Source organism: Mixophyes fleayi, chromosome 4, assembly GCF_038048845.1.
Source record: "Mixophyes fleayi isolate aMixFle1 chromosome 4, aMixFle1.hap1, whole genome shotgun sequence".
In the NCBI taxonomy this organism is placed as follows: domain Eukaryota; kingdom Metazoa; phylum Chordata; class Amphibia; order Anura; family Limnodynastidae; genus Mixophyes; species Mixophyes fleayi.
The window spans coordinates 170510767-170532198 of NC_134405.1; the positions used below are offsets into that span (position 1 = coordinate 170510767).

General features: G+C 38.9%; 1 protein-coding gene across 2 annotated transcripts in view; it reads left to right on the forward strand.

The window, feature by feature from the left end:
* Positions 1–21432, forward strand: part of CPNE8 (copine 8) — a 349264-nt gene that overhangs the window by 111971 nt on the left and 215861 nt on the right. For both annotated transcript variants that reach the window (XM_075208844.1, XM_075208843.1), the window contains exons 2-4: positions 1967–2007; positions 10636–10682; positions 18073–18176. In XM_075208844.1, coding sequence (XP_075064945.1) covers positions 1967–2007; positions 10636–10682; positions 18073–18176 — 192 coding nt within the window. The remainder of the gene's footprint in view (positions 1–1966; positions 2008–10635; positions 10683–18072; positions 18177–21432) is intronic.

Below are 21432 nucleotides of genomic sequence, written 5' to 3' on the forward strand. Positions count from 1 at the left end.
TGTATATATATATATATATATATATATACAAGTTAAATCAAGCTACTTAAGGTGTTAAAAAGGTTCTTGTCATGCATTTGGGCCATAGCCCAGGCCTCAACCACCAACCACTCCCAACTGTCACTTCTCCTTCAAGAAATATATATATATTTTTTTTAAATCTTTATAAACACTTTTAACAATTAACAAATTAAAAACATCTTAGTATACCAAATTTCAGCCCTTTCTGATTTTTTTTTTCCACACACACTAAGAATTTAGTAGGTCAGTGTATAACTCCGCCCAGCAGGTGGCGCTGCAGCTCGGTTTTATTTTTTCTACACACACATAGACAGACAGACTAACACACGCCACTAGACATTTATATATTAGATAATATTTATGTATGTGTATGTATATTTCTGTATATATAATTAAATGGTGGACATTTTGCAGAGGGGCAAAGTTCTGGTGATACAATATTCAAAATTAATTTCTGCTTTGTCACGCCCCAGAATGACATTGCGCTCTACATATTTAGATTGCATATTTCGGAAGCTGTATTGGCAAATTTGTAAATCCATTCTGCTCCTTGGTGTGGTTGTGTTGTCCAGGGAATTGTGGGCACTATAAAAATGATAGTTGAATTTCCACACGGACACTTAAGGCCAAATCTGCAAAATTCAGAATGAGGCAAAATTCGACGGAACAATTTTCAAAATTTATCACATCTCAAAGTTTTCTTATCATAAGTATTATTATTAGTATCCTTTTATTTTAGAGGAGTGCACAATATAAATACAATAATCCTTAAAAAGAAGTCAAAACAAGATCTGCGTCTCTCTTCCACTCTCATCACATCCTCCCATTCCCGGTTACAGGACTTTTTTCGGGCTGCACCCACTTTGTGGAATTCACTCTCTCGCACAATAAGACTTTCCTCTAGTCTTCAAACCTTCAAGCGTTCTCTGAAAACCCCCTTTTCGGACAAGCTTATAATATTCCTCAACCAGCATCTTAATCTCCCTAGGTTACCCTATTACCACCCTCTACACAGCTAACACAAGACAGCATACCCTCTGACCAACATTGCTGTGTGACTGATCACACAGCCCACTCAATACTTTTTACCTTTGCATTCTAGCTGGTCCAATGTTCAATATGATGTAGCACATGCCCCTGTGTTTCAAACTCCCATTGTCCCATAGATTGTAAGCTTGTGAGCAGGGCTCTCTTACCTCTCTGTCTGTCTGTATTACCAAGTATTATTTTTAAATGTTTGCTCCCATTTGTAAAGCGCTACGGAATTTGCTGGCGCTATATAAATAAATGATGATGATGATGATTGTTCTTAAAACATGCAACAAAACACAGAGAGATGCAATACAATAAAAGCAGCAGATGGCCATTATCAGAAGCATTAACAATAAATGGAAAATTAAATTGGGATCAGTTGGATTTTGCTTAAAAATTGTTATATTGATTTTTGTGTGATAATTGGTGATAGGGTCAGTGTAATCCATTCATTTGGTCTTAACTCTGAAAAACAGTATCTGTTTAATTTGGGTATCACAATGTTTAGCCAAATTATACAGAGATTAGTTTATACAAGCAAAAATGTCATAATACCAAATTTAAGATGGAATATGTTATTAAAGTTATTTAGTGAAAAAAAAAAACTAATGTGCTAGTATTTCAGATCTAGTTGGGAAGATATTAAATGTGCTTATACATCACAAATTGTGAAAGTGTGCTAACTTCTAACAAAAATATAGCAATGTCATTTTTTGTTTATTTTAATGTAATCTGTTACATTTGCATTACCATTGATCAGTCATACACATAGTCTGCCATGGGCATACAAAGTAGATCACTATAAGTAATACATACATTTTTGCATTTGTTGCCCATTGTGCATGTTAGCAAGATTCATGTCCATCAATTACATTCAGCTCATTAATCAAATGTATTCTTTATTTTCAAACAGGAATCTTTTGGACAGAGACACCTTTTCCAAATCAGATCCATGTAAGTAGTAACTATTTTCTTGTACAGATGTGTTCTGGCAAGGCATTATTTGCATTTTGGTTTTTGAAGCAGACATGTGAATGTTATTACTGCACGGATTTGAATAACATGCCGTTTTAACGTGAATGTGAAGCATAGTTTATGTATTTCATATTTAGGCCATTATATTAAATAGTTAAAGTTTAACTCATTCATGCTGTCCACAAGCGTTGCCTTTAGTTTTATTCCAATTTTGGTTTATCTTATTAGAAAACTTGTAATTGTTTGGTATGTTAGAAAAGATGAAGCTGTTTATCTTGTTATGGTTCTGTCTACATAACTTGTGCACCCAATATGTATTTTAAGATTCAATCACAATAATTTTAATAGTACAACTTAGAAAACCAAAATAACTGTTCAATTAATTGCTACAGGCAAAATCACTTGTTTTACTCAGCTAAATGTAGAAAGTTTTTCATAAATGTCCCCGCTGTGTACTAAGCTGTATGTGTAATCCTTGATACAATGATCTATTCCGAACTGTATAGTCATCAGTCAGTACTGTATGGTCAGGAGTCAGGACAAATCTTTTCCTAATGTCCACACTTTACTTGTTTCACGTCTGAGACAAAAACTTTTCCATTTTGTACCAGGGGTGGAATTGGGAATGTGTTGTGATAAAGTTTATGGCTCTATATTTCATCATTGATCCAAGGAGGTATTCAGAACAGTGTATGGCTTGGACCATGTGGAAAATCGTTGACTCAACTTATTTTTCCCCTACTAAAAACCAACTGCACAGACTCTGCTCTTTTACAAGGACAGCTATTTATGCTTTATGGTAAGGACAGGTATTACTATATTGTCCATGGCAAATATTAAATGTTAAAAACAATACTGAAAGTAAATCAGTAAAACCCTGTTGAAAAAGCTGTATAAAATTGATTACCTGTTCCTGTTCTTTTCTGGTGTGAGCTCTACAGCATTGTTCTTGAGGTTAAATATAGGCATTGCTTTAATAGTAAAGGGAGGATGTCAGGCGCCGCTCGGCGGTAGCCTGTACTTCCGCATAGCGCGTCTGGTTCGCTATCTGACTCGTGGAAGGACCGCGACCTGCGTGTTTCCTGCAGCTGAGTCCAAACCTCCTTGTGGGGGTCCCTGGTGAAGATGGTGTTGCTTTCTGCATTGAACAGCAATAAGATCTTAAGTACTGTGGTGAAAAAAACATTTTTACATCTGGATGGCCACCTCATTCTAACTTTTGGCCTCCAAATTTGTATGTTTCACAGGTGGAATTTGGTCTCAAGGGTCCTACCTAACCACACAACAGAATTAATTGTCCATAGTTGTCCTAACACGATTCAGACTATAAATTCTGTGAAATACAAATTTACAAACACAGTGTATAATGGCCGTTCTGTGGAATGGCAAAGCAAAAGCATAACTCAAATATTGCACCCTTGCGAAATGGTCTTTAAAACAGCAAAATTCTCTAGTACTGTAGCATCCAGCATTTGTGATCATTATTGATATTGCATATGGATTCATGGATCACAGTTTTCTTCTCTTCATAAGGTCATTTACTTATCAGGGCTACATGATTGGCAAGATTGCATGTCCGTTATATTTGGCCAGAGATACTTTGTTTCCAAGGACGAGTGATTCTATCTTTTGGATACACTTTAGTTAATACAATTGAAGGCCATCATTCCACCATATTACTTAATAATAGCCTGTGTCCCTGTGCTCTTAATCTACCACAGATCCTTAAAGGCTTCATTCAGTGCAAACATTCTTCTGATTTCCATATTTTAAACCCACTTTTGTTTGCTTAAAAAAGTTTTGGAGCATGAGGTTGCAGAGTTTACTATTGCATGAACAAAATCAAAGTTCAACGTTTAAGAAAATCATCTCTTTTCACATTCTTGGTCCACTGAAACATGGCTGATGGCATTGCCAACGAGCCAATGAATTTGAGCAACGTTGTTATGATTCGCAATGTTCCCCTCATTCATTAGCTTGTTAGCAATGGTGTTTACCGCCGTTTTTTATCTCTGCCAATCTCAGGACCAACACAACATAAATAATTGCTGATCTGTTGGCACCTATTGTGGTGATGTCAAGACCACAGTGTTTGGGGACATCACAAAGTTAACATCACTAATACAAATAGAAGGTATGTATTACTATTTAAAATGTGTATTTGTGGTGCTGATGTACAGTGTTGATATTAAACTAGTGTTAAACCTTTGTTCATTGACATCATTAAGTGCACCTGTCATCTACACACAGTGGAGGGTACCATTTTGTGAGCTGAACAGAAATTCATCCTGTCAATTCACTTGGAACTAATGACGTCACAGAGGACCTCATGCTCTATAATTACTACAGTGATATCACTATTTCTTAGTGAATTAATAGGTTGCTTTCTTCTGTATATATTTTCTGAACCATTATACAAATCTCCACTGTGAGTAGGCAATGGTTTAATTTAAAGGGCAACTGCAAATAAAATTAAAGTCTGCTTCTGTGCTAGACGAACTAGTAAGAATTTATTTTAGCTAATAAGGGAAGGGGGTATTCAATTTCCATTTTATGATACTAACCTGGGACACCCATTTCACATGTCCATGCTCAGTGACTAAAATGCACACTTCATTGACAATTCTCATCGTTGTTAAAACTGGTTTCTAGCAGTGTCCTAGGAAAACACTTTGCTTATACATCATCATGCTAAGTAAATGTACATGGTGTATATAAAGGGCTGTTTTTGTAAATGTCGGATTTACAAAAAGGATTGCTGATGGATAGGTTTCCCCAGTATTCTATTAATATGTCAAAATGTCTGAGGAAACCCATAATGAGGCTTTAGGTTTACATGTAGTTGCCCTTTGATAACATTACTAAATCTTGCAATGTTGTCACTGTTGCTCCAAACAAACAACTAACATATTCTGTTGGCCAGAGGCATTGCAAGATGAGTATGTGCATTTGTTCTCTATCTTCAGCCTTTACAATGTCATAATTTTATGAATTAGGTTACTTTTCAAAACTAAAAGTAAAAAAAAAAAATATTGCAGTTTATCAATATATATTTATGGAAAGCTTCCTCTGATTTAATGTATTGTTTCACTTTTAATAATGGTATCTACTTGGTTGTATTTCTGTGTTCTCTAAAACATAAAAAAAAAATGGGAATATAGGAAGCCTGTCAGTGCAAATCGCACTCAAAGAATCAAAAAGAATAAAAACAATAACATTGGAACTTTACATATTTTTATGTATATGGCAGAAATTTTTCACCTTTTAACTCCTTGAAATTGTCGATCATAAAGAGATCCTAAATAAGAATTTTTTAATAGATTTTAACAATTGGAAAACTCCGCCCAGCCCTCATTTGATTGGCAATCTGTAGTTTAAATAAGGCTCTAAACACTTCAATCTACTTACCTTGAAAAAGCCTGTTAATTCCGGTAGAAACGTGTCAGTTTAGAGTGTGAAGGACCAAAGATTCTTTCTCTGACACCTACCTGAAAGTTTGGAGAGACTGATATGGTTATCTTTCAGCAGAGTCCTGGAATAAGAACATCCGACAACTGATTGTTTGATGCTCATTTGCTTATTCTGTCTGGTAGGGGTATATGTTTATACTTTCATGTTTTTTAAATCATCTATTTTCATGAGAGTGTATTTTTGTATCAGAATAAATTGCGTTTAGAAAGACAATATTACGCTAGAATTTCTTAGTCAACTTTTTGAATTTTGTGTATATTATGAACAACAACTGCAAGATTTAAGAGGGGTCCATAAAAAGAAACTTTTTAAGCCTCTTTCAAGTTATCTTTGAGTATGTGTCTGACGTGTGAACACTACACACCATCACCTGCACAAATTTACAAAACCAATAAGAAAAAAGGACCTCTAGTCAGCCTTTAGCCTATAACGGCGGTTCCCAAAGTGTGTGCCGCGGCTCCCAGGGGTGCCGCGGCACTGTCACTGGGGTGCCGTGGGCCAGACATAGGAAAAAAAGAAAGAACACATAAACTTACCAATCCGCCGGGCGCCGGGACCCAGCAGCCTCCTCTCTCCCGCAGCTGTCACTGACGTCGATATTCAGTGACAGCTATGTCTGGCGCGCGGCAGAGGAGTGAGAGGGAGCGTGACAGAGGGGCAGAGGAGGGGGACATCGGGGCAGAGGAGGGGGACAGCGGGGCAGAGGATGGGCACAGCGGGGCAGAGGAGGGGGCAGAGGAGGGGCACAGCGGGGCAGAGGAGGGGGACAGAGGGGCAGAGGAGGGGGACAGCGGGGCAGAGGAGGGGGACAGTGGGGCAGAGGAGGGGGACAGCGGGGCAGAGAAGTGTGACAGCAGGGCAGAGGAGGGTCACAGCGGGGCAGAGGAGGGGCACAGCGTGAAAGGGACAGTGGAGGGGGACACAGCGTGAGAGGGACAGTGGAAAGGGACAGCGGGGCAGAGGAGGGTGACAGCAGGGCAGAGGAGGGGCACAGCGGGACAGAGGAGGGTGACAGAGGGGCAGAGGAGGGTGACAGCAAAGCAGAGGAGAGGGACAGCGGGGCAGAGGAGGGTGACAGCGGGGCAGAGGAGAGTGACAGCGGGGCAGAGGAGGGGCACAGCGGGGCAGAGGAGGGTGACAGAGGGGCAGAGGAGGGTGACAAAGGGGCAGAGGAGGGTGACAGCGGGGCAGAGGAGGGGCACAGCATGAGAGGGGCAGAGGAGGAGGACAGCGTGAGAGAGGGCAGAGGATGGGACAGCGTGTGAGAGGGCAGAGGAGTTGGACAGCATGTGAGAGGGCAGAGGAGGGGGACAGCGTGTGAGAGAGCAGAGGAGGGGGACAGCGTGTGAGAGGGCAGAGGAGTGGGACAGCGGGGCAGAGGAGGGGCACAGCGTGAGAGAGGGCAGAGGAGGGGCGCAGCGTGAGAGAGGGCAGAGAAGGGGACAGCGTGAGAGAGGGCAGAGGAGGGGGACAGCATGAGAGAGGGCAGAGGAGGGGGACAGTGTGACATAGTGCAGAGGAGGGAGACAGAGGGCAGAGGAGGGGGACAGCGAGGCAGAGGAGGGGCACAGCGTGAGAGAGGGCAGAGGAGGGGGGACAGCGTGACAGAGGGCAGAGGGGGCAGTGTGAGAGAGGGCAGTGTCTGGATGCAGAGGGGGCAGTGTGTCTGGATTCAGAGGGTGCAGTATGTCTGGATGCAGAGGGGGCAGAATGCCTGAGGGCAGAGTATCTGGATGCAGAGGGGGCATTTTTGCATACAACTAAATAAGTATTTCTGTCCTGACCTAAATACTTATTAAAATTTTTTGACCCAACTACTTCTAAAACAGGACTGCTCAATAATTATTTTGGAGGGGTGCCTTGAAAAAAATTGGAGACTCTAAGGGTGCCGCGAACTGCAAAAGTTTGGGAACCACTGGCCTATAAGGATTTTAAAAGATGTAATAATTTTATATGCATATAGGTTGCACTATATTTGTTTTTTTTCTTGTTTTGTTTATATTTTTTATGGCATCATGGATTAATGAGGAAGACTAAGGAAACAAATTTCACAACATCAGATATCACATCACATCAAAACTCCTTACTATTTTTATTATTCTTTTTGATTCTTTGGGTGTGATTGGCACTGACAGACTTCCTAAACTCCCATTTTTTGTAAATTCTTTCTAAAAGATGAATGTATCATCTGGATAGGAAATTTGTCGGCAGCTTTTTGTCTTCGGAGCACTAATAGGATTCACGATTCTGTTTTCACTTTACATCTAATACATTCAAGTAGAGCATTATTTTTTAAAAATGTATGAGATGTAAATGTTTTCCCTACACATCAGCAGTTTTGAAATATTTCTTCCTCCAACTTTTTTCCCTTTAATAGAGCAATACGATAAAATATACCATTAATATTTGTATGTTTCATATTCATTGGCACTGTATATCATATTAAATATTGATAAAATATAAACAAAAAATATATATTTACTTTTAATATAATAGGCATCTACTGTTCTACAATAATGTGGGTGCCTTATAGTTTTCTTGTGTGTTCATTTTTTTCTGGCATTTAATGTTTTCATTACATGTTAGGGCCAAATTCTGTTGTTAGGAAGGTTATTGCCATACTTGCCAACTTTTCCTCGTTGGCTTCAGGGAGATCCTAGGGGAGGTGGGCGTGCGGGGGCGGGGCTTGATGTATCACATCATTTTGGCCCCGTCCTCTGAACGATTGTCATAATTTTGGCCAATTACAGCAGGGGGCAGGGCTAAGATGACGAGATATTTGCGTCAATAAGCCCCCCCTCCCCGCCACTTATCTATTGCAGAGGCGAGAACCGGGAGGTTGCTCTGCTCTCCCAGGAGCCCCAGGCTCCCAGAAATGCGGGAGTCTCCCGGATATTTCGGTGGAGTAGACAACTATGCGTTAAAGAAAAGCAGCTAATGAATTTCTAGAGAATGAAGTGTCTTTTACATTTCTGTCTCCATTACTAAAGTGATTTTGTCTTACCTGTCAGTCTTTGATTAAATCTTGGTCTCCATGAAAATGGCCACCTCCATAAGCATCAATACATGGACATAGGACACAATTTCTGAACTGTGTCATCATACCACAGATGGTGAAGCCAACCACGTCTTGTACTGGCTCAGAATCAGGGAGAATGCCAGACTCTTCAGGGAGTGAGGGAGATCACTCCTATTTCAGGGAGTCTCGCTGGCATTCAGGGAGAGTTGGCAAGTATGGTTATTGCTAATGTTAAGAAATTCATGTTGCATCAAGTTGTCTGCTGCATCATTAAAAGCTCAGAGAATATAAAGGTAATTATGTTTTTGCGGTGTTGTATTTGTAGATATAATATTGATTCAGGTCAGCAATAGCTTTTCAAGTACACATACCATACAGTCATACACAGATATGAAGGTATACTGTGCGAGGTGATAAAGGGAGTATATTAGGGCAAACTAAATAATGACGACACCTAAAAAAAAACACTCACAATGCGTGCTACATTAAATCCCCTACACAATAATAATAGCATAATAAATCTTAAACCTAAATGGACCAAACTGTTTGTTTCTGCCACCTGTCTCTGTGTAGGCCTCTGCATAGACAGCTATGAAATAACCATCAAACTACCTATTTTGAATCTCTGCATTACATCATACATGACAACTTTTGAGATCTCATCTCGCTGGTGATTTTTGGGGGGTGTGGCCAAGTGGGATGCATCACATGGCCCCATCCCTTAAGCTGTCAAAACCATTTTACCCTATTACTGTAGAAGGCAGGGCAGCGATGACACTAGAATCATGTCACTAAGCCCCGCCGCCACCAGTTAACAGACTGGCCAGGAACCCGGGAGGTTGCCCTGCTCTTCCGGGACTCCGGGAGGACTCCCAGAAATTTGTGAGTCTCCCGGACATTCCAGGAGAGTAGGCATCTATGCATTACATTGATCAATTACCATAAGCCAGTTTTATTGTTATTTATTATTCAGATGAAGATCTTCCCAACATGTAGGGCCAGACTGTGAGCCTGTTGCTTGGCACTCTTGGTGAGTGGCAGAATCATGCAGTGTGTGAGCAACTTTAGCCCTAGAAAAGGAGGAGGAGCACGAATTTCAGCTCTGATTAAAAGCGGCAGAACACAACCTAATTGAATATTAAAAATAACTGATCACTATTGCCTGTATTTTAACAGCCCTTACTCAATAATGTCAAAAATATATGCTTTTTTTTTAGCAATTGCAATGTTCGTAAAAGCGTGTTAAATGGGTATTGAAATTTCACCCATTGGTTTCATTGACCTTATACTCCATTGAAAGCTTTTGAATTATGGCATTGTATTTTGGATTTTGCCTGCTCCATTTACATATGTATACCGCAAGTAAACTTTTGTATCACAGGCATTTTAAGCAATACCCATTGGGTGACAAGCCTTATGAATTAAATGCAGATCTGGTAATATTAGTAAAAAGTGAAATGTTCAAGGAAAGCTCTGTTCATGCCTGTACTGCTAGAGGTAAACATTTTCGTAGCTGCCTGTGACCTTTTAGCAAAGCTTGACATTTCCCATGTTCAGAAAAGGAAACATTTTGTTGCAGTGCTCAACTATTGTAGCTTACACAGCAGGCAAATTACAGCTGACAGGATAGTCTAGTTTTCTAGGCCAGAGCTGCGGTAGATAGTGAGTCACAAGATTTGTCTAGTTTTATATGAATGGAAGTAAAAAAAACAAATTACCTTACAGCAAGAACATGTAAAAATAATGACCATGTGTATCAGAGGGAAGCCTGGGGTATGGTCCAGACATACCCACAAAGAAGATAGGCAGAAGCTATTAGTAACATCCACACTGTCACTTAATATTGGGAAGTAGCATTTTGATTTTGTAATCTGCATAAACAATAGATCAGTTATGTAAAATGTCTAATATATAAAATTGTGAATGAATAAAGTAGAATTGCAAGCAGTGTATTTCTTGAGATTTGTTTATCGTGTAGTTGTGCACTTCAGTTAGTGCATATAAGTCATACACTCATTGTATACTTTTTATTCAAAAATAAGGAGTGACATAAGTTGCTGTTATCACTACGCATATAAGAAAAACATTGATAATGTTTTCTTTTTATCCTATTACAGTATGTGTATTGTATACACAAGGTATTGGAAACAAGGAATGGAGAGAGGTAAGATTTTCATTTTACACTTGACAATATATTATCTGTGCTATAATGCCCTTTATGCAAATTGTTGTTTTGTGTTTCACTACTAAAATTAATAAAACAATAATAGGTACTGTGGAAATGACAATGACATTTGCATAATATAATATAAAAAGCAATGTGAAAAAACGCATACAGAAATGTATACTGTAAGAAAGAGTAACACTCTGACATAGGAGTTAACGGTGCTTGGGCCATGAATTTGATTTGGACCAGGGCACTATCTGTGGTGAATTCAATTAACCAAGATATTCCGCCAAACATCACAGCTCGTACATATCTGGGACAATGGGCCCCCAACAACACAGATTTCTCCTTAGACATCTGTGGGATGTGAGGAGAAATCCACAGTGTTACATCACCAGTGCCCTGGCCCATTACTGCTACAGAGGCACTCTGTGGACATTTGAATTCCCCTTTTGTGTTGAATATTCTCCCTATTGTTTCTTCAGTCCTCTGGTTTCCGCCACAGTCCAAAAACATACTGGTAGGTTAATTGACTTCTGACAGAAGTTGACCCAAGTGTGTTTGTGTTGCAGGGACTGTTTGTCATATTGTCTGTACAGTATATGTAATATGCTGGTACTATACAAATAAATGATACATAATGAAATAAGACACCTGCAAAAATGTAATCAAATAAGCACTTTTTGAGACATTATTGTAAAGTTTATAAGAAAATAAAAGAAAATAAGGCGGCTTACCTACTGGCATTAGGACTGGTAAACAAAGCAGGTAACCTCCAAAAAGTTATGACGGAGATCATGACTGTAAGCGCTAGTGGGTATGGAGTGGCTGGAAACAACAAGATCCATCCCCATACCTGTTATCCATTATTTTTCTTTTATTAGCATTAAGAGGCACTAGTAAAAGCATGATTTTTGATATCAGTAGGTAAAGGGCACTCGGGTCATTTGCAAATCATAAAAGCTTAATGTGGCTGAGCAAGTGTTTGGGAGGGAGTTAGGTGAATCAAGGACATTCCTTGTTAAGGGTGGAATAGGCACATAAGCACACCTAATGAACTGCAAATGCACAATTTAAATTTGCAGGACAGGATTATTTAAATAAAATTTTTGGAAATTACGTGCATGACTGGCGCATTAATTGCTTTATAGGAGGTTGCACAATCTTTTACTCTGCTGAAAAAAGTACTTGTATTTTCTGCCATCTCAGTTCCTGGAGATTAGGTCTACTCCCTTTATTTATAAAGTAATTGTAATAGCTTCTGCTGAATACCAGATAAATTCCTAGAACAAGGTTTGAGAGAGGTCTTAACTTATAGCAAACCTCCTTTCCCTTATATTCTCACAGGTACTCTGATGCCCCCAGGAATTGAGCTCAGAGAAGTTTATCTTAAATGCCAGTTAGTGAATGGGTTTGGAGAAGGAATTACACTGGTGGACTGCTGTAGAATAGCTGACTGTATATGAGAGAATCACCAGATAGGATGCAACTGGTTGAGGCAGGCAGTGAACAGGAATTACCAGAGACAAGTCAAAGGTCAGGGCAGGCAGCAATGAGCAAACAAATGCTATCACCAGCATGGGGGGGGGGGGGGTTATCTGCCATTTAAACTAATGGTGGCCAATCACAGTTATCCCTCTATAGCGAGCCTTCAACAACTACTTGCTGTGTTGCAGTCATGTGACCACCGATGAAACAGGAAGATGCATCCCGGATGCTTAGCTACCAGCTGGGACGAAAGTATTCAGTGTGAGCCGTCGTGAGTAGCGAGGTGGCTTGTAACAGTATTGCAATTTGCACTTTCCAGTTGCACTTGTACAGTAAAGTACATTTGTAGACACATTTTAATCGATATAGTTAAAAAGGTTGAAGTGAGCAGCTTTTTAGTAGAAAAAATGAACAGTTATAATGAATAAAGTAAAAAACAAATACAACCAAACCACATAAAATTATGTCTCAATTATACAAATCCTTTTATAAATCAATTCTAAGCACAGCAACCATGGGAAAAAGGGAAGATGCCTGCACACTTATAAACCAATACTAAACCACAAAAGCAAAGTACTAGTGAGTAATGAACCGTGATGAAAAAGATAATCAATAATGGATTAGTAGATATATATGACAGATTTAATAAGAACCGATTGATATAAAAAGGTAAATCTATTTTTTCATTTCAAAAAGCAATCACACATAAAAAAGTTAAAATAAGAAAGAAAAACAAGTTCTAGTACCCTTGAAAACTAGGCAATAAAACAGATAGTACCTTCAATAAACATTACTTTAAAATGATATATGGCCATCAATAAACCACACCATCATAATCATCAACATTTATTTATATAGCACCAGCAAATTCCATAGCGCTTTACAATTAGGACAAACATTAATAAGACAATACATACAGACAGAGGGTAAGAGAACCCTGTTTGCAAGCTTACAGTCTTTAAGAAGTCATACTGAACAAATGGTGATACTGAAAGACCAATAAGGAGCTGACAGCAATACGCATAAAATAAAGAAGTCAGCAAAAAGAGAAATAATCATTAATAATAATAATTTTAGTTATATGGCACTTTTCTCATAATAGGACACAAAGCACTTTACAGTTGCAGATTAAAAACACATACTACAGTATAAAATTATAAAGGATTAACAGATTACAGGAGAGAGATCTAATCGTTTTGGGTTTTAAGGGGCATTAATGACATGCTTCAACAAACAAGTAAGTATTTATTAAACACATCCCAAGTATATCGCAACTCTAATTATAGAAATATGAGCAGGGGCTGGCTGGCAAACTTTAGCCCTGGAGCAAGCACCCAGCACTGGCCCATAAGTAGCAGCCCATTCTTAGGTGGTTTTTGGTACAATATATATTTATCAATATAAAGAGAGGTTATTTTAGTGTTGCTTAATCCAGCGATACTTTATTATTATAAATGAAAACTCATAAATAATAAAAATAAATAATGCAACAAAAAAGCAAACTTTACTTTATATTGCATTTTATTTTATATGTTCTTTCTCCCTACAGCACCTTTTAATTTTTTACATACCAGGTGGACTATAATGGGATTTATCAAAATGCAAGAAGTCAATTTGCTTTAAAAACCTGAAGTTTTGCCAGGAAAGGGCTTGTTTTTGCTTCGCCCTGCATACTAATAGCGTTATTATTTGTTTTAGGGTTAGCTTAAACCAAATAATATTAGGGGTGATACTGGGAGGAGAGCTGGATTAAAGCTCTGGGAGGCCCGGGGCACTTTAGACAGGGTAACTCCTATGATGTAACATGGTTATCATTTTAGACAAATATACATGCACTACTGTTCGTTGCACACAGCTCTGCCTTCACGAGCAGTACATTGTGAAGCGGGACATAACTCCCAACTGTCCTAAGTGAGACAGTCACCCAAATTCAGGACTGTCCCACCAGATTCAGGACAGTTGAAAGACTGTCCTGTTCTCTCCTACCTGTTCTTGTCACTTTTACCACTTTGGGCAGCTGATTTTTTTAGCTTGTTTGCTGCTTTTCTTGATCCTGGAATATTGGGAAAAATATGGGTACATAAAAATTAGAAAACTCCAACCAGCCCTGGAGTTAAATCAATAACACCCACAGTTTATAATTATGCCTCCCTCCAGCCCCAACATTAAAATAATAATATTCATATTTGCTAAATAGATCTATTTCCCTCCAACCAAACCTGACATTAAACAGCAAACAAATTTAATAAATAGACCTATTTCCATCCAATCAGGCCCAACATTAAATTAATAGTATTCCCATTTAATATATAAACCTATTTCCCTCCCTCCAAACAGCCCCAGAAGTAACTTAAATAGCATTTGCGTCAAATATAACCATTTTCCACAACCATCCATGGCATTAAATAAATAGCTCTCCTCCCCAAAATCAGCCCCATATTCAATTAATATCCCCAAACCACCCCAGCATTACATTAAAAGTCCCGTCACCTAACCCTAAATTAATAGGTCCCACTATTAAAATAAACAGCTCCACAAATAAATTAAATTTCCCCACAAATAAAATAGCATCCATTAAATAATTACCCCCACATGCACTCCACCATTAAATAGCCTACCTCCCACACTATATTAAGACCCTCCCATTCTTCCCTCATACACCATATAACATAGTGGCCCCCACTCACACACACTGTATTATATACATAGTGCCCTCAATCACATTCACTGCATTGCATACATAGTGGCCCCCACTTACACACAGCACACTGTATTAACAATGAAACACTTTTATACTAACATCACACAAACACTTACCTTATTCCCTCCACGTGTGCTGTCTGCTGCTGCTGCTCACACATGGGACGGCACCTGTCACGTGGTGCGCGTCCCATGTGACATTTGGGCTCTCACACATAGGGGAGGAGAGGGGGGACGAATCTGGAGGATCCGCTGCGAATAAGGAAGGTGGCTGGTCCCGGAGGAGGGGCCATTCATCAAGTAATAGACTTGGGCCGGTCGAACCACTGGCCAAAAATAGACTTTTTCTGTCCGGCCCGGGGAGCATGTGCCCCCCTGCCCCCCTGCCCCCCGGCCCAGCCCACCCCTGAATATAAGCACACTATATAAGGAAGCACAAGAAATGTGACATGGCTTAATAATTTAATATTTCCCCTCATTAAATAACAGTCCATCTGGGTGCAGCATCAGGAGTTTAAATATCCATTAGGTTTCTCCATGGAACATTGTGTTACAGCTGTCTCCTCCTCTCCGCATGTTTTTAATCATCTTTACTATTACCACGATTAGGCCTTTGGTGTTGCATGCATGTGTCTGGGAAGAATTCAAGACACACTATGCATTTAGAGGTCTTTCTTAGTGTTTGTTCTACATTTTCTAAATCTGGACTTAAGAGATCTTTCTGCAAATTCTTATTAAATTGTGCTATAAATAAAATGGAACAGTAAGTGTTCCCTACTAACTTTTGCCTTTTGTTTGGGAATAAGTAAATTATGTTTCTCTTGTTTTAATGCACATTCCTTAGCTTTTTAATTCAATGTTTCTGGATAACCTCTCTGAACAAAGTTTTCCTTCCTGTGAGAAGTTTAGGTATAGTTTATGTATATTAATTTTAAAGTTACATTTTAATCTACCCATTTGCCTCTTGGGGTTATTTTCAACCCACAGTCCAAAGTGTCTTCTCTTATAGTGCAAATTGAAAATCAGATAGCCTAATATCTAGGAAGTTGAGAATATTCACAAACTCATAAACTAACTCAGGTCCCCATCCCAAATAATAAAAAGATCATCAATGCAATGGTCATAGTGCACCAGGTTTGTCCCAAATGTAGCAGTTATTAAACTCTCCCATGTAGAGGTTTGTAAAGATAGGGGAAAACCTAGTGCCCATGGCCATTCCTAGATATTGTAGATAAAAGATGGAGTCAAAAATGAAATAACTGTGTGTTAACATGAAAAGAGTTTGACAGATCAGTTTCTGCCTGAGCTCCAAAATGCCGGTTATACAAGCCATTTTGGTGCCTAAAAATACCACATGATATCAGTCATAGCAGAGAGCTCTTAAATTGTGTGCAGTGGCAGGGATATTACAGCAGTTCTCCCTGTGAGTTGTAACATGCAGCTCAGGAGAAGGAAAAGGAAATCCATTGTACACTTGGTCACCAGCAACAGCATTTGGTAGCACCAGTCATCATACAGATATAACATATATGAATATTATAAACATAATAACTGATACATGAATACACTTTAGCATCAAAACACAAATATGGAAAGTCATAAGCTAACAATTATAGCTAGCATGGATAGAGGTATACATTCCATGGATGTCAATAAAAAATAGGAAAATATTCAGGGACATGACATCAGGGATGTACAAGGTAAACAAGCATGAGACATAGGGTAGAGAGACGCTGCCTGTGAGAGCTTACATTCTAATAATAAGTCCAGAACATTTTGGAAGTTACGCCAGAGCACTAATTAAATAATCAGTTCTGTACATATGAGGAGCTTTTTACGTAACAGCAGTGCATTGCTTAAACACCTTCATTAACACTCAAGCATTTCTCAAGGTTTACGTAATAGACATTACTTAACATAAAGCACTTTGCATAAAGCATAGCTACTTACTTAAGATTTTTTTTTTGCTATGATCATTAAGCAAGGTGTCCTTAAAGGCCCTTATTTAACAAAGTTTAGAGCAGCTAGGGTTGTGGAATCTATACTTGTGCAAAGAAAAATAAATACATGTTTGTTTATTTGTTTTTGTTTTTTATAAGCTTTTTATGTCCTGTAAAAAAACTTATGCATTAAAAAAGTATAATCCAAACTAGTAAGAACAAAAACACATAAAATATAACAAAATCAAAAGAGGGTAGCCGCATATCCTCTTTTGAATTTGAAGTATCATTTTGCATTCCTAAAGCTTAAGGAGACCAGTGCAAATCTATATTTAGTAACAAATAACAATGTTCTTTGAAAGATCAATTTTTGTGACACCTTCCAGAGGAGAAATTGTTTGACAATGTCAAGTATGTGTTATAGACCTTTATTTATCGCATAATGTTTCAAACAGAACTCCTAGAACCAGTTAAGACTTGGTTCTGTTAGTAAGAAAGGTCTTGGGTACAGTAAGTAGTATGGTCAGTAAAGTTAGAAATGCAGAAACATTGTTTGAAATAGTAACATTATAGTGTTCTGGTCAATATTATACAATACAGACTCCATACTGGTGACTAGATACAGAGATCCTTATTCTGATAATGACTTTATAATACAAACCACAAGTCTGGTGATCACTTTAAAATACAGACTTCTACACTGATTCCTAGTATACAATGCTATAATGTTTAGGTTAGTAATATATAATACACTACTTTGTTCTGCTTAGTATTATAGAAAACAGATCCCCATTCGAGTACTCCTATAGCCTGCTTGCCTTGCTGATGTTTTTTAGGAACATTTTTAAGGATATATACTTAACTAGTGAACACCGATTGCTCGCTAAGAGTGCACGGCTACTGCTAATACAGTAGACTTAGGATAGCTGTTGGAGTCCAATGTACTAGAAAATCAGAATTTACTAGTTGTGTCAAAGGGTGTTGTCTACCAGTTGCTAATAACAGCTCCTAATAATTCATTTAAACATTAGTGCCCAAAGCAGCTCAAGGTTTGAACGTCCACAGGAAGATCGGTACTGTAGTAAAAGCCCTGTTTACCTTCCCAATGCCGACCCTGTCACCTTTCAACCTACTTAGTGGTTATTTCCTGTTTTAATGATGTAATGTAAGTTTTTTTTTTTTTTTTTAAATTTTGTTATTTTAGGTTTGCATTTTCTATTAATCATTTTGCATTTTCCTTATTTGTTTTTACTCTGCAGTACGGCAGGACAGAAATGATTGACAATACATTAAATCCAGATTTTGTAAAAAAATTTATAATGGACTACTTCTTTGAGGAAAGACAGAATCTCCGATTTGATTTGTAAGTTTTGGTCAAACCAGTTTGTTTTAAATTATCAAAAAAAAAATCAGGAGCCTGATTCATTAAGGCAAGCAAACCAGGAAAAGGAGTAAATTTGCTCCTGGACAAACCATGTTGCAATCCAAGTGGTGCAAATTAGTTTATTATTTGCATGCAAGGAAAATACTGGCTGCACACATGTTGCATGTAGCACACAAATACTTGATAGTTTTATTTTTACACTGAAATTTAAAGTTGATCTTGGACATGACCTACTCAAACTATAAATCTGTCCCCACATTTTAACTTTACCTCCCCTCCAATGCAACATGGTTTTGCCAAGGTGCAAATTTACTTCTTTTTTGTTGTTTTTCTTGCCTTAATAATCAGGCCACAGGTGTGCACATAACAAATGTTACTGGAAGTTTCTGAGAAAGACTGCATTCTGTATATAATTGTAAACTTGTATTTACATAGTAATTGACATATAGCATTTTGACATATAATTGTAGAACTGTGTTACAGCTAAGTTTAGCATTATATCTGTATGGTGGAGTTTACTATATTAATATATATTAATATAACAAATCTGTAGTTTTACTTATTTATGATGCATATATATATCTGATAAGCCAGGTGCATGAAACTTCCACTTGTCCTGTGCTTTATTTGAGGCCCACCCTACTGCCCTACTGATTGAAACAGACAGAGCTGTTGTTGGTGTACAAGTGTAATTTGCATGTAGTGGAAGGTGCAAAGGGGAAATGGATTGACATTGATTCTGTCTGCTTCAGTCAGGTGGGTGGGACTAGTATGTAGGCAAGCTACATTGGACTGCCAGAGACTTCACTGACCCTAAAACTTTGGCAAACAACACATTATGTGTAAGTATAATACCAGATTCAATCTTAAAATTGTAAACACCACTCAATATTAGATTTAGGGTTTTTTTGGGGGAGGGAGGGGGAGCAAGGGGGATTCCTCTAAAGTGTTGGTCATAGCTTTTGGTTTATGCACAGGGCACAAGAAAAATTACAGCTTTCTTTGATATAGTTGCACAGAGAGATGTTTTTTTTTTTTGCATGTTTCCCAGGAGGAATTTAGCTTTGTGTCCTTGGTCTTAACTAGAGATGGGCAGGCTCGGTTTCCTGGAAACCGAATCCACCCGAACTTCGGGGATCCGAGTACTGAGCCGAGTCTGCTCGGTACTCTCGCGCCTATTCGGATTCCAAAACGAGGCAAAACGTCATTGTGACGTCCTCGGATCTCGCTAGTTTTAGAATCAATAAATACCCGCCTCCACGGCGATCTAGCGCAATTTGAGAGCGGGACAGAGAAGGGTTAGGTCACAGTATAGAGCAGGAATAGAGCAGGCATTTTTCTGAATTTGCACTACAAAGTGTTTGGGGTCTTATATACCCCCTTATTAAAAAAGCTGTATTTGCTGAGTGCTGAAATCCGAATATAGCACTGTATTTGGAAACCCATGTACAAACTTGCTTTGCAATACCTAAGCTGCCCACCCTCCAGTGTGCACTCAGAAAGAGTTTTCAGCACAGCCGGGAACCTTGTCAGTGATCGACGTAGGAGGTTACTTCCTAACAATGTGGAAAAGATGATGTTCATCAAAATTAACTACATCTTTCACGAGGAAGGCCTTTACCGGCAAATACATCCAAGTACTGACACTTCTCTAATGGCGGATTCCAGCGGAGATTAATTCATAGTCTGTGAGGATGATGTACACACTGATGAGGGTGAGGATGATGTTGAAGATGATGACGACAACATCTTGACAGTGTAGAATTCATTTCACAACACTGTTGGGCATTGATAGCTGGTTTAGTGGGGGCCCAAACAAACCAAGCACTTCAGCCACAAAAGTGGCAGCCCTTGTCGCTGAAGTGCTTGGTTTGTTAAAGTGTGCATGTCCTTTGTAAGATCCAACATATGGGTGGGTGGAAAGGCCCAAGGACAATTCCATCTTGCACCATTAATCTTTCCTGGCACTGATGTGTGTTTCTGCCATTACTCTAACAAGCCCATTGTTAGCTTGTTTAGGGAGGGCCTAGCAGTGATTAAACTGTATTTTTCTGAATTTGCACTAAGAAGTGTAGGGTCTAATATATACACCATTATAGAAGAGCGACTTTGGTAATTTTTATTAATCTACGAGTCTTTGCAGGCTTTTTTTCTTCATTTGCACTAATAAGTGTAGGTTTTAATATATACACCCTTGTAGATTAATAAAAATGACCAAAGCAGCTTCTATAAGGGTGTATATATTAGAACCTAAACTTATTAGTGCAAATGAAGAAAAAAAGCCTGCAAAGACCTGTAGATTAATAAAAATGACCAAAGCAGCTCTTCTATGAGTCTTTGCAGGCTTTTTTTTCTTCATTTGCACTAATAAGTGTAGAGTCTAATAGACACCCAAAGATGAGTGCTCCATTGCTAACAGTCAATGATGAAGAGGAAGACAAGCAGGCTTGTCTATGGAATTTGCAGGCAAATTCAACAGTGTTACATTGAATAAACAGACACATAGGGGGAGAAGGAGAAGAGGGAGACAGAAAATTAATCATCTTCCTATTACTCAGGACTGTCAATGGTGTTATAGTCTCTTAGTAGGCTGTGGATCAGCCTGCGACAGTCCTGGAATGTTCAGCTTCTCCCTTTCCAAGATGAGGCGATTCCTGGCATGCCAAATAGCATCCTTAAGCCAGTTCATTAGGCTCCAGGCCTCCTGGATTGCCCCAATGATGTGGGTCCCAGGAAATAATCCATAAAATACCGAATGGTATGAAAGGCAAGTTCGGGGCACACTGTCCTTATGTTCATGTTCCAAGGCATCCAACAGTGCCTGTGCAGTGGGGCAGTCCCAAAAACAAATGCTGTGTTGTTTCCCTTCTGGTGATGCAGAAGGGGCAGTGGACATATCGGAACAGGTTCCGGTGTCCTGAGAGGCAGACATCCCTGGATAGCCATCCATGCAATGTCTTTGTGTCTAGTAGTCAGCCTCTAGGCCACATTCTCCCACACGAGTTTTGTTGTGTTTGTGATCAGCACTCTACATGAAAGGTACCTAACTAAATTATAATTTTGTGGGAATTGGGGCTGATTCGAAGCTCACTGATGAACTGGCTTTTTGCTATGAATTTCAATAGCTCTTTTTAGTGCATTGTCTGGCACCCTGGATTGGTGTGTGTCTGATAAAAGCACGCATCCTGGGGGGGGTCAGCGCTCGATGGAGACAGGTGGAGCGATCGTTGCCATG